Raw genomic sequence first — 13,779 nt, 5'->3', positions numbered from 1 at the left:
AGCATTTAAATCGTTCGTTCGTTCAAAAATACGGGTCCAACATAATAGCTACTCGTCTGATTTCCCTTCAGGGTAGCTAGCTTTCTCTTCTCTCACCTCACCGTTTTCTGCCTGGTGAACCCCTAACCCTGGCTAAACCCCACTCTCCACCTACTTTCCACCTGCACCCAGGCAGACATACAATTCTGGAGAAAAGAAAACACAATTATGTCTACCAATTGTGCCTGAAATTCATGGTCTCAAGTGGGCCCTTAAGGTTGCCTGCTAGCCTACATTTCCCTACTTCTACCTCTTCCTTTCTTACTCTTAAGAGTTTGCCTCCTATTTCACTGAGGAAAATAGTAGCAGTCAGAGAAGATAGTTCCACATGCTCCGCCCACATCTTCCTACCTGTCTGCATCTCTGCCCACATACTGGGCCTTGTATTACTATGGATGAACTGCCCCTGAGCTTGTCTCTGATGCCTTCCATTTGGGCAGTAATCACCAATCCCTCTACTACTAAGCTTTTGTCTCTAGCAATTCTCTCGTTCCTGGATGATCAGTCTCCCCGCTTTACTGTTTCATTCCTATTAGCATACAAATATGATGAAATATTCTTCATCCTTCAAACAACCCTCTCTTGACCCTACATCCCTCTAGAGCTTCCTCCCCATCTCTCTCACTTTTATAGCATAAAGCCTCAAAGGAGTTGTCTGTACTTGCCATCTCCAGTCTTCCTCCCATTCTGTCTTGAATCCTGTCCAATCAGACTCGTTCTGCTCAACCAAAACCTCTTGTCATGCTCGTCATGAGGGACTTCCCTGGTGGTCCAGTGGTTATGAATCCACCTTCAATCCCTGGTTGGGGAACTAAGTTGCCACATGCTGCTACAACTAGAGAATCTGTGTACCACTAAGGAAAGATCCTGCTAGACACAACTAAGACTCAATGCAGCCAAATTAATTAATTAAAAGATCATCATGAGCTCCACAGTGCTAAATCGAATAGCTCATTTTCATGCCTCATTCCCTTTGTGTGAGAAGACATATGTACAACTGTAAAGTCTTCATAAATGTGAGAGGTTACCACTAGCATTTAAAAAACAATATACTTTTCAAATCAATGTATGTCCACTGCTACACAGAGATCTCTGTTCATCCTCTCTCTTCACAGACCCTGTTTGTGAAGTTTTTCAAGCCCAAGTGGTGGGAACTTCTGTGTCCCTGTCCTGGCAGCCAGCATCCAGAAGGGTCCAAGAGAGCACCCTTTTTCATCCTCTTCCAAGATACCCACAAATTTCTGTATGTGATGAAAGCAAGGACCACTGTCTGGGGCCGTGTAACCCTAGAGCTTATCAATCTCTCCATTGCCTGAGGTCAGAAGTGAGGATAACCACGGTCTTACCTGCTGAGTTGTTGTAAAAATGTGAAGCAGTATTTGACTTCCCCACTGTAAACTATATGAGGAGGACAGGGATGGAGTGGGGAGAAGAGGACAGGTCAAGAGAACAGAAGAGGGGGCAGCCTTGTTACATATGTCATCAGACAAAGTGTGGGGAGAGAATGTTATAGGAGCTGTCACAGGGCTCCATGTTAATTTCAAAAGCAACATTTGATAGGATGAAGGTCCTTTCTTATTTTTGCTGTGCTGGGTCTTCCTTGCGGCACGTAGGCTTTCTCGAGTTGTGGTGCAGGGGCTTCTCTTGTTGCACACGCAGCATGGGCTTAGCTGCCCTGAGGCATGTGGGATCTTAGTTCCCTGGCCAGGGATCAAACCCGCACCCCCTGGATTGGAAAGCAGATTCTCAACACTGGACCACCAGGGAAGTCCCTGAAGGTCATTTTCAACCACTCTTATTTTCTTGATTTCATCCTGTTTCACCTTCTTGCAGTCTAGAATGATACCTGCTCCATGGCTAAGCCCTCAGGCCTCCCTGTGATTCAGGGGCCAACCAGGAGAGGCCTCTGTAGTGGGGGCAGGGACGGGGAAGCCTTCCCTGCCATCTATCCCAGGCATCACCTCTTTGTGAATTCAAATCCTTATAGGTCAAGCAAGTTCATAGCAATGACCACAGTCACACCGAGCAGGTGTTATTAAAAGGCATTTAATTCATCTTAATTAAAAACTCTTTAACAGCGAATTCTGTCACAGGCCTTGGCAACTGGAAGCGACTCCAGGGGCACGCCCCTTTGGGATGCGGTTGAGCCAGGGTCTCGAATGGCCCACCACTGCCACGTGTGGCAAGGAGCTTACCTGGAAGTTACTTCAATACAATATCAAAGATCTGCGAGGATTCTTTTTTAAAAAAGGTTTTAAATATATTAGACTCTCTTGATTGCCATTTTTACACAAAGCTGCTGATACAGTATACAGAGATTTAACTTTTTTTTCACATAAAATACATTTTTCTTAAGTGTTCTCTGTACATCAGTGGCTTCTGGTCTGGTGAATTATTGCGGGGGGCTGGGGATCTGCAGACTTTTCCTGGGTGCGCAGAGCCAGGCCCCACACCTTGGCACTCACAGTGCCCATGGGAAGCAGGCCCTCTGACCAACTGGCCAACAAGAGACTCTTATCGAGGAGTGCTTCTAGCAAAGGCAGTCACTTCTGCAGAGTCACCCACTGGCCACATGACCCTTGGCTCTTAGGTGCCCTGGGGGAGGGGAGGCTGTCCCCAGGTCACAATAGCAAGAGTTAAATAGAGTCCTTCTAGGCATCCTGTAAGAAGTGCGCTTCTGGAAAGCATCCCAGTATTCTGCTCTGGAAAAGCAAGTGGGAGAGAGAACTCCAGATCAAAAGGTATCTGACACCAATAACCAAAATGGGTCTCCCAGTAACCAAAATGGGTCTCATGTTATGACAAGGCCAGCCAACTGGTGGGTAGTTCAGGGGACACACCCTTGTTAACTTTTCTAAGCCTGCTGAGATTGAAACAGTACAGAGCAGTTTCATCAATGCTGCATAATCTGATGGAGAATTACATCCTGAAGTCTTCAAAAGACCTAGGCTTAGGGTTCATTCAACTTCCTGGAGCTACTAGACAGCAGCTCAGTCTCTGGTGGGAGTCACCAATTTTCAGGGTGGGAGCAAGGGCTGGAGCTCACATGGAGCTATGTGCATGCTTTACAAATAGCCTCCTTTAATCTGCCAGGAACTGCGACCAGACCTGGGTCTAACCAGGAGCTGGGCATCTGGTCAATCTTGCCAGCTTTCTCTGTGGTCCTTGCTCCGTATCTGCCAGGAACAGAGGCAGATTTATGAGGAAAGGCTTCAATGTTAAAGAAGCTCCTTTTCCTCCCACTATCCACTGGTGGGGCAGGAGGATTAGGTAATAAACGAGCAAGAGACAATGAGCTGAAGAACCTGAGAGGCATTTGGCAGCAAATTCCAGGCTCCTTGTTTTTCCAGACACTGACTTAAAACTGCTGTTAGACAGTGCCCAAAAGATGCTGGCTGGAAGGCAGCTATCCTTGAAAGTTCCAGATAGACTTCAGATGGCATCTGCCTGGAACCCAAGACCCAGCATCTCCACCATTTAGCGGCAAATGTTATCGAAGGGCGGCCAGGTCAGCAACCTCCAAACTAAAGGAATCCAGTCCAGGGATTCTCAAGAGCAGAAAAGCAAAGGGTTATGGACCAGGACACAGCTTTTCTGTCTCTGAATCAAATGGGGGTTGCTGGTCCTCCAAGGATGAGAACTGTAAAGAGCAGTGTCCTCACTCCACCTCATTCCTCCTTTATCCCCAGAGCCTAACACAGTGCCTGGTGAGCCTCAGCTACTCAATAAACTAGAGAGTGAATAACTCAATGACCTTGGCCCCAGCTTGTCCCTCGACACCGAGGAGATCCACAGGGAAAGTTCCCCTGAGACTTGATGGGAATGGTTTATCTCTGACTGAAAACATGCGCTAACACCCAAGAGCCTGCAGTTGGCTCCTGTCAATCAGCTGGGATTCCCAGCCTTCTGGGTGGGAGACAGTGGCCCAGGAGCAGGAAGCAAGGGAGGAAGGAGAAAATAGCCAGAAGGACTCAGAGGGAGCAATAAATGCCTTCAGTCTCTGACCTCTGAGCAAACAGATCCGAAAACCTGCACGGCTCTCTCCCAGAAGCGTGTGGCTTCCCTCGGGACCTCCCAGCTCACAGCTCAAGAGGAATTCCAGTGTCAGTCTCATCTGAACATGTTTTTAAAGCCTAAAGGTATGTGTGTTTTGGATCATCCCTGCCCTGACCCAGTCATCGGATGAGATGATAAGAGCCAGCCGCAGACCCCAGAAATGTGGCAGGCGTCACGCACACCTGTCTGCAGTCACCTGACCTGACTTTCCACTCTACATTGGATCCACCCTGAAATTGGGGTGGGAAGTCTGATGCTGTGACTCTCCCTGCATCCAGGAGCCACCAGGGGCGAAGTGACTCCTGAGGCCCCTGCTCTCCGGTCCAGCTGCCCTGCACCTGGTGAAGCATCAGCCAGAGCCTTTGGGATCCAGCTCTGCCTCTGGGCTACAAGAGCCCTGGGGGCCACAGTGGAGGACTGGGACAGACAGCAGACCCTCTTACTAGCACTGTGGCACAAGGGGCCCCCGCCAGCCCCAACCTCTGGCCCAGATGTCTCGCAGGGAGAATTTCTCATAGGTTCAGAAAGAAAAGGGTTAAAGGGAACCCAGATTTGTCCCCCAAATTTCCGAATCTGGACCTCAGGGGCCTCCTTCAGAGCTCTAAAGAGGTAGTTTTAGGACAAGTAAAAGGCGTACGGAGCAGGAAACAGACCTGCAGCTAGTTAGTTACACCAGTAGGTTTTGGCCAAGCCCGTGGACGGCGTCCAACTCGTGGGCAACAATTTCAAAGGGCTCATGAGAGGATGCAGTGGGGAGTAGGCAGACATCCTGTCCCTCGTAGTCTTCCCTCCCCAACATCAGAAAGGTTGGGGGCCATGAAACTGTAAAGCTGGCGCAAGACCCAACTCCAGCACCACCACTTGAATGCAGTGCGCGATGCTGGAACACAGATGGGCACCTCAGATCTGCAGGCTTGGGCCAGAGCAGGATAGCAGCCCCTGGGCCAGACAGGAGCTCACAAGAGCTAACCTGCAAACCCACATCACCGGGCATCCCTAAAAGAGCAAAGCTGGGCCGGGAGTCCTGAACATTCACTCTGGGAGAGGTGGGGGCCACAGCAGCCCCTCAGTGCTCAGTCTGATACTTCAGTCTGAGGACTGGGTAAGACAGGCTGGACTGAAACCATCTGACCAGTCACAAAGCTCGGCCAGGGCACTGGGCTCTGTCATGCTGAACAGAGATGTCTGCAAAAATTAAAAACATGAACTCACCTCTCTCCCTGGAAAAGCCCTTCCAACTGAAGCTTCTCCCTTAGCTTCCCTTTTTTTCAATACCAGTCAGTACAACCTAGTGATCATGATACTGTCTGTCAAAGAAAGCTAATTCAGCGATCCCCCTCCGCAACCTGGAGTTTTACAGTCTAAAAGAATTATTTTATCCAACACACTTTTGAAAATGCTACCTTTGCTCCCTCTCCTCGTCACATTTTGAAGCTTCCGTCCAAGAGCAAAATAGATTTGGATTACTCCAGGCGCAGAATTACCTGGTGTTCCACCTTGGCCCCTGGGTGCTCACACAGCTGGCTCTGGGCATGGGCAAGGCTGTGGGGGGCAGGTCTACACCCACCTCATCCACCCGCTGTGGGTGCATCAGAGTGAAAGTGTTGGTTGCTCAGTTGTGTCTGACTTTTTGCAACCCCATGAACTGCAGCCCACCAGGCTCCTCTGTCCATGGAATTCTCCAGGCAAGAGTACTGGAGTGGGTTGCCATTCCCTTCTCCGGGGAATCTTTTGACCCCTGGGATCGAACCCCCATCTCCTGCATTGCAGGCAGATTCTTTACCATAGCTCCCTCTAAACATAGAAGACCTCCTGCTCCCACCAGATGGAGATGACAATACCAAGTTGTTGTAGGACTCCAGGCAAGATGACGGGTCTCAGGTTAGCAGACTCCCTCCCCTGCTAAAGCCATGTTGGCAGTGGTGACAAAACTGAATCTTAACCTCAGTCCTCTTAGGAAGAGCTCACAAATTTTCAGTCCCACCTGTTTCCCATGAGCCCAGCTGTGTCATCCCTACACATGTTAACTGAGTGTGAGAGTGTGTTTATGTGTGTTGATATGTGACGTGTGAGTACTGGTCCAGAGAAGCCTTGACCAACAACAGAACTAGAATCCCAACTCGCCCTCCCAAAATCTGACAGCAGGATGAGACAGGAAGCCACGAGGGGCCTTGTTTTTTGATGGCAGACAATGCGGCAAGAAGCAGAACCATGGGAAGTGGTGATGCTATGGGCAGCTGGCTGAGAGGTGGGTTCTGAGTTCCTCTGGAACGCAGAGCCCACCTCCCCCTTCCTGCCCCAGCTGCCCGCCCCCAGCCAGGGCTGCTGGGCTGGCCTGGATTCCAGGGTCCCTCTCCCCACGCATCTCTCTCCTCCATCCCACAGAGACTAGGAGATGCGGCAGCAGCCATGGACCTTCTCCTCCATCTCCTCTATGGGGGCCTTGAACTTCAGGAGTGGGGGGTCTCCACTGGTGACCGTGTAATACACCGAGGTCCCGTTGCTACTGTACGGAGAAGTTCTGCCTCCGATCAAGGGGGCCTTGCCTTCGCTGCTGCCCTCGCCCGTCCTGGACATGCCGCTGCCCAGGTGGGTGCTCAGGAAGGGGTGGCTGAGCAGCTTGGCCGCAGCCCGCTGCCTCTTCAGCTCCAGAAGCGTCTGGGGGCTCTGTTCCTTGTAGCCACTCCAGGACGGGGTGGCATCGGCCACGCCAGGGTTGCCATAGGCCATGCTGTAGTCGGGCACCTCGTGCACTTTCCAGACGTCCCCGTTGGACAGCGCATACTGGTAGGTGCTGACCGGAGCCCGGAGGCCATTCTCAACAGGCACGTCCATGTCGCTGCGTGGGATCTTGGTGGGAAACTCGGAGAGCAGCACGGGCTTCTCCAACCTGGGGTTCTGAGGGCGAGAAGGACATCATCATCAGCCAGCTGGGGGATCTGAACCCCAACCCTGCTTGCGCCTCTACTGAGGGCATGATTGCTTGAACCCATCCTTTTCCATTTTCCCTACCTGGGTAATAAGACCTCCGTTTTCCTTTGGGGAATCTCACCAGTTGTGGGTTTTGACAGACCCAACTGACTCCCATCTTTGCTCCGGGAGATAAACCATGACCCCAGGACCTGGCCAATCAATAAACTCACTATTGGAATTGGTTCAGGAATGGGTTCAGAAATTGGTTCCATGAAACTCAACCCTGGGACTTACTGCTAGAAAAACTGGGGAAGAGCAGCTCTGTTTCTGTAGGAACTGCAGGGGTGAGAATCATAAACTGGGGAGACAGCGCGTTAAAAGGTCTGCTTGGCTGTGAAACCAACATTAAGGAAGAGAGAGCGTGAGACAGAGACACTGCACCCTCGTGATACGTTTCTTTTTTCTAAGATTTTTTTTTATGTGGACCATTTTAAAAGTCTCTACTGCATTTATTACAACATTGTTTCTGTTTCTATGTTTTAGATTTTTGGCCTCGAGGCATGCGGGATCTTATCTTCCTGACCAGGGATTTAACCCAGACCCCCTGCATTGGAAGGTGAAGGCTGAACCACTGGACTGCCAGGGAAGTCCCCTGATGATATGTTCTGAGCCCCCGCATCCAGTTGGCCCAGACTTTCCAGTTAACCAAGCCAGTGCATTCTTTTTGTGTCTGTAAGTCAATCTTAGTTGGGCTTTTTGGTCACTGAGAATCCTCTCCCTATATTCCTGGTATAGCTCTTCCCCAAATGGGAGAGGGTCTTACTCAGAGATCTTTTACACCCAGAAATCCCTGGGTAACAAGAGCTTTAAAAGGAGCTGCTACCTAGAAACTCTAAGGAAAAGGTGGACACATTGACAGTAACAAAAATATAAAGCATACCAAAAATCACTATAAACAAGGTCAAAAGACACACAAAAACTTTTTTTTTTGGCCACAGGACAGCACGTGGGATCTTAGTCCCCCAGTCCCTGCCCCCTGCAGTGGAAGCACAGAGTCTAAAACACTGGACCACAGGGAAGTCCCCCCACTTATTTTTCTGTAAACCTAAAACTACTCAAAAAAATAAAGCCTATTTGTTAATAAATCAATAAATGAACAAATACAATGCCTGAGTCCGAAGCCTGGAGACTGATTTAATTAACTGAGATTATAGTCTGGACATCAAGTTTTTTAAAAACAAAAACAAAACACCTCCCCGAGGTGATTTTCTTGTACAATTTAGATCATGAACCATTCTTGTACAATTTAGATCGTGAACCACTGGTTGAAGAGACAGGGTTGTCTTATCACGGCTGTGCCTGCTATCAGGGAGTCAGCTCTGCCAAAAGTGGGTACCACAGCCAGCCCTGGGGGCTATCAGTGCAGAGTTCTGTCAGAAATCTGACTTGGGAGTCAGGCTGAGCAAACACACCCTTAGATCAGTGGTTCTCAAATTCTTGCATGCATCTGAATCCTCTGGAGGGCTGGTTAAAACACAGAGTGCTGAGTCCCAGCCCCAGGGTTTATGATTCAGTCTATCTCGTGTGGGGCCTGAGAACCTGCATTTCTCTTTTAATTGGAGGATAATTGCTTTACTATGTTGCGTTGGTTTCTGCCAGACATCAACAGGAATCAGCCATAGGTATGCATATAGCCCCACCCCCTTGAAATTCCCTCCCACCCTACCCCACATCCTACCCCTCTAGATTATCACAGAGCACCAGGTTGAGCTGGGCTTCCCTGGTGACTCAGACAGTAAAGAATCTGCCTGCAATGCGGGAGACCTGGGTTCAAACCTTGTGTTGGGAAGATCCCCTAGAGGAGGGCATGGCAACCCACTCCAGTATTCTTGCCTGAAGAATCCCCACAGACAGAGGAACCTGGAGGGCTGTACAGTCCATGGGGTCCCAAAGAGTTGAACACGACTGAAGTGACTAAGCACACACTCATATCTGTGGGGTAGAAGGGCTGCCTGGAAAAGGGAACGTAGGAGCTTTCTGGGGTGACAGAAATGCGTGTACGCATTGGAAAGAGGTCATTGACAAATTCGTTTAAGATTTCTGTAGGTTATACAAGTTACACCTCAATCACAAAGAAAAGAGAATTAAAGCATATCGGGGAAGCATCTGAAATGGGATTTGATTCCAATCTACAGCTCTTCTTTCCTAACCCCCAAGCTTAGGTGGGCAGGGGCAGAACCAAAGCTCCGAGTGTGCGGGCTCCATCCCAATCGGCGTTTCAGTGGGGATTCTCTCTTTAAAAAAAAAAAAAACACTTGGAATCGAATCTTTTTTCTTTTTAACATTTATTTGGCTGCGCTGGGTCTTTAGCTGTGGTTTATCCCCTGATCAGGGATCAAACCCAGGTCCCTTGCACTGGGAGCGAGGAGTCTTAGCCCTTGGACCACCAGGAAAGTCCCTCTTTTTGTTTTTACTCTTTTTATTTTATATTGGAGTATAGTTGATTAACAATATTGTGACAGTTTCAGGTGGGCGGCAAAGGAACTCAGCTGGACATATACATGGATCTATTCTCCCCCAAACTCCTCTCACAATGGAGATTCTTTAGAGCAGATGCCTTCACTCCTGCCGGCAAGACAAGCCCTCACGTGACCTCCTTGTTCACACAGGGAAGCAGGGTCCCACTGAGACATTTTGCATCCCCCCAAGCAACAGGAGCTAGAAATGTTTTCAGCTGCTCTTTGTGTGATGGTAGAACCACAAAGGTACACCACTGCTGGTATGGTCAGCCCCTTCCTTCTTGTGCCCAGTAGTTCTGCTCTGGCCCCAAACTTGCATATTCCACTCAGCAAGACTGCAGCCAGGCACGGGCCTGAATGCATTGGTACTGAGTCAAATAGTGTCCCCCCCGAAACTCACATCCACCCCACATCTCTGAGTGTGACTCTATTTGGAAGTAGGGTCTTCACACGTGTAATCGGTTACATTAAGATGAGGTCACACTAGACGAGGGTGGGCCCTAATCCAACGACTGGTGTCTTTCTAAGAGAAAATAGACCCATACACAATGAAGGCCACGTGGAGACAGAGGCAGAGATTGGAGGCACGCTAGCAAAAAGCCAAGGAATGCCCAAGATGTCAGAAGCTAGGAGACAGGCATGGAACAGAGTCCCCTTCCGACATCCAGAAGGAACCAAGCCTGTAGACAACTTGAGTTTTAGACTTCTGGCTTCCAGAACTGGGAGAAAAGACATTTCTCTCTCTTCAAGCCACCTAGTTTGCGGTAATTCATTACAACAGTTCTCAGAAAACAATACAGCATCTTAGGAAAGCGGTTTAATGCCCAGACCATTATCTACTCCTAGAGCCAGCTTCTTAGACATTCTGCCAGCCCCTATATTTTTCAGAAATTTTCTTCCAACCTGATATCTCAACACAATTCTCAACATCTTGTTAGGTTTCCCCTAAAAAAAGTTTTAACATCCTTCTCTCCCAGAGTGGCCGCCCTACTAAACCTTCTCCTCTGGGAAGCCAGAATAAAATCTCTCTTCTGCTGGAGCTCAAGCAGGCACATGGTGATCACTCACTCCCTGGCAGTTATGAGCCCCTACTGTGTGCCAATCACCCAGCTCTGATGTGAACACGTCCTACACTTGCCTCAATAACCATGGTAGGCACCCCCCTCAGACAGGACCCAGCTGGTTTAAGGGCGATGGCCAGCTGACCTCCCTCCGAAGGCTCTGAGATAAAGAAGCAACGCCAGGCTGGGGCTCCAGCTATTCCCCTCCCACGGCAGTGCTCACTGGGGCTGGGTGGGAGGCAAGCTCTCACCGGGTCCTTATTCTCTTGGTCTGTCCTGGTCTCCCTGATGTCCCCGTTGTAGGTGGAGTTCCGCTGATCCTCAGATGCACTCCGCTGCTGCCAAAGTATAGCCTCTCCCTCATACTCCTTCCTGTACAGGTTGGTCCTGTCGGACAGGCTGGCTCGACGTACCACCTTCCTAAGGGGAGAGGGGGGTACTGGGAGGCTGCTTCCAGGCTCCATGGGCAGGAGCACCCTTGGGCGCCCCTGGCTGTCCCGCCCCCAGCTCACCCTCGGCTGCCCGCGCTGGACGTCCTCCTGCTCAAAGATGATTTATGCCTCAGCTGCGACTTCATGATCACGTCATGCTTGTGTTTCAGCTCCAACAGCAGGACTTTGAACTCCTCCTCTTCACACAGGTCTGAAAGGGTGGAGGAGGCCATGGTAGGGGGCAGAGAAGGGGCTGGTGATCCCCGAGGGCCCCCCAGACCCACTGAAAATTTACATCTTCTGGGGTGTGGGTGGAGGGAAGAAAGCAGTGCCAGCCTTATTTCCTGGGCTACAACCCAATCCTTAGAGGAGTGTAAGAAGAGGAAACCCCAGGTCCCATGCACAGTCCCAATTCACAGGTATGACTGAAGGATTCATACACCTTTGATCGCTTCCAAGAGGAGTCATCAATTCTCCACTGATAGAAAACATATCAAGAGAAACCAGAAGGTACCCCACAGAGCCCAAGCAAGACATTATGAAAAGAGCCTGAAATCATATATCCCCACCCACTCAATCCCTTTCATCCTTTAGTTCATCTGTCTACCTATTCGCTGAACCAGTCATCCATAGATTCATCCTCTGCCCACCCATCCTCTTAATTCATTCAGCCATACATTCAGCCAGTTATCCATCCATTAATCTACCACCCATTAATTTATTCATCAAACTATCCATCTACCATCTATCCAACCATATATTCAACCATTTATCCTCCACTCATCAAAAAAATCAATGAGTGCAGGCGTGGTCCTTCTGAACTTACCAATTGGCATCTCATCCATGGACGTCCTAGCGCTGAGACTGGCCCCATGGGACACCAACAGCTCTGCCATCTGCATCTGAAACACAGGAAGAAGCCCGGGTTCCCCCCTGCCCATAGCTGAGAAAGCCTAGGAGTCAGAGAGAGTGAGAGTTCAAAGCTTCTTAGGATGTGATCCAAACAATGGTAGGGCAAAGCTGACTCCCAGGCAAGGCTCTGCTCCCTAAAGCTGGGAACTCCGGCAAATGCAATAGGCTTGACACCTCCTCCAGCATGACTCAGCCATACCGAGGGACAGAAGGAGTCAGCTGTAACTCCAGAGCTGTCAAGTGTTTAAAGAGGAATGGCGAAAGCTACAGAGATTTCTATCTGGGAAACAAGTGGAAAAACTCAAGACAGAAATGTGGGAAATTTTCTAATTTGGCAAACTGGATTGTCATCTTGTTAGGACACAACTTGACAATCCTTTTTGTAAACTCCGTAGGTCTTTTCACATCCTACACACTAGCTGTAGTCAACACCCTAAATGGGTCGGGTGTTCTTCTGAACCAACTCCCAGCCCAAAGGTCAGCAGGTTGGCCATAAGCTGGCCTCTCTTACAGCACTGTGGGTGACAACTACCTGTCCCCAGAAGGCAGCCGCGTGCAGGGGCTCCCAGCCATCCCAGTCCTTCACATCCACACGTACACCATGGTCCAGGAGGAGCTCGGCTGCCCGCAGGTATCCGTTGGCTCCAGCTATGTGCAGCTGAAGGAAAGGAAAGGGGTCAGCACTCCCCACGGGGGCTGGTCCCTCATTTGGAAGCAGGATAGCTCATTCCCCGGCCCAAGGCCCAGATCATACTTGGGGCCGCAGAATGGAATAGAAGGAGGTGAAGATACCAGCCACGTGACAGAGCATTAGTAAGTCTGCAGTATGGAAAAGGAAGGTAAGGGAGAAGGGGCTTCTCTTCTGTCTTCAAGCCCCTGTCGTTAAGGCATCAGCATTTATTGAGTGCTTACTATGCACTGAGCCCTGTAGATGGGGTCTCAGAGGTCCAACAGAACACAGCCCTAATGGCCAGATGCCGCCCTGATCCAGGGGTCAGGTTGCTATAAGTTTCTGGCAAACAAAGGTTTTGGGTTTTTTTCTTTTTTTTAATTTTCAGAGAGAAAAAAAAAACAAACCAGGGTGTGATCTGGAACAGGCACACATGAAAACTGGTATCACTACCTGATTTATAAATGTTTGATGCTTGCCAACTATTAAGAATGACACACAGCCAGCCAGACATTAAAAACTGTAGGGCCACATACATAGCTGGGATTAAAAAGTTATGACTGGGAGAGTGATATTGGTGGGTTTTTTGATTTTTTGTTTTACTAAAGTATAGTTGATTTACAATGTTTCAGGCATATAGCAAAGCAATTCAGTCATTCATCTGCATATATTTTTTCCCAGATTTCCTTTCCCATTACAGAGGATTACAACTATAATTACATTGAATATAGGTCTCTGTGCTACACAGTAGGACCTTGTTATTTATTATATAAATAGAAGTGATCATGTTAATAATAATAATGAGTTAATCACCAGAATCTATTGAGAGTTTACAGGCTCTGTGCTGAGCAGCTACATGCAGAATCTCATTTAGTCCTCCCAACAGCCCCCTGGGGAAGGTACGCCTCCCTGCTTCACTGGGAAGAACTGAGACCTAGTGTGTGCCCAGCCATGTGAGTGAAGCTGCTCTGAGGCCAGCCCAAGAGGAGCAGACCCCTGCGTCTACAGGGCTGAGTCACAGACCCAAAGGAGCCCCATCCAGGGCGGGCAGTGTCCTGGCACAGCCTGGCCATAACTTCGTCCAGTCTTCATGCAGCGTTCAATCCAACTACCTGACTCAACTCTTGAGTGCTGGGCTGAGCAGGGACCCCTTCCTTAGAAAAGAGCACGAGGCACAA

General features: G+C 49.4%; 1 protein-coding gene across 2 annotated transcripts in view; it reads right to left on the bottom strand.

Moving 5' to 3' along the window:
- PPP1R16B (protein phosphatase 1 regulatory subunit 16B) overlaps positions 2,070-13,779 on the bottom strand; it is a 109,306-nt gene continuing 97,596 nt past the window's right edge. For both annotated transcript variants that reach the window (XM_018057861.1, XM_018057862.1), the window contains exons 7-11: positions 12,464-12,589; positions 11,846-11,921; positions 11,101-11,230; positions 10,840-11,008; positions 2,070-6,993 (exon numbers count right to left, since the gene is read on the bottom strand). In XM_018057861.1, coding sequence (XP_017913350.1) covers positions 6,484-6,993; positions 10,840-11,008; positions 11,101-11,230; positions 11,846-11,921; positions 12,464-12,589 — 1,011 coding nt within the window. In that variant the 3' untranslated portion in view covers positions 2,070-6,483. The remainder of the gene's footprint in view (positions 6,994-10,839; positions 11,009-11,100; positions 11,231-11,845; positions 11,922-12,463; positions 12,590-13,779) is intronic.

This window comes from Capra hircus, chromosome 13 (genome assembly GCF_001704415.2).
Source record: "Capra hircus breed San Clemente chromosome 13, ASM170441v1, whole genome shotgun sequence".
Lineage (NCBI taxonomy): Eukaryota > Metazoa > Chordata > Mammalia > Artiodactyla > Bovidae > Capra > Capra hircus.
This window is presented reverse-complemented; position numbering and strand designations above follow the sequence as displayed.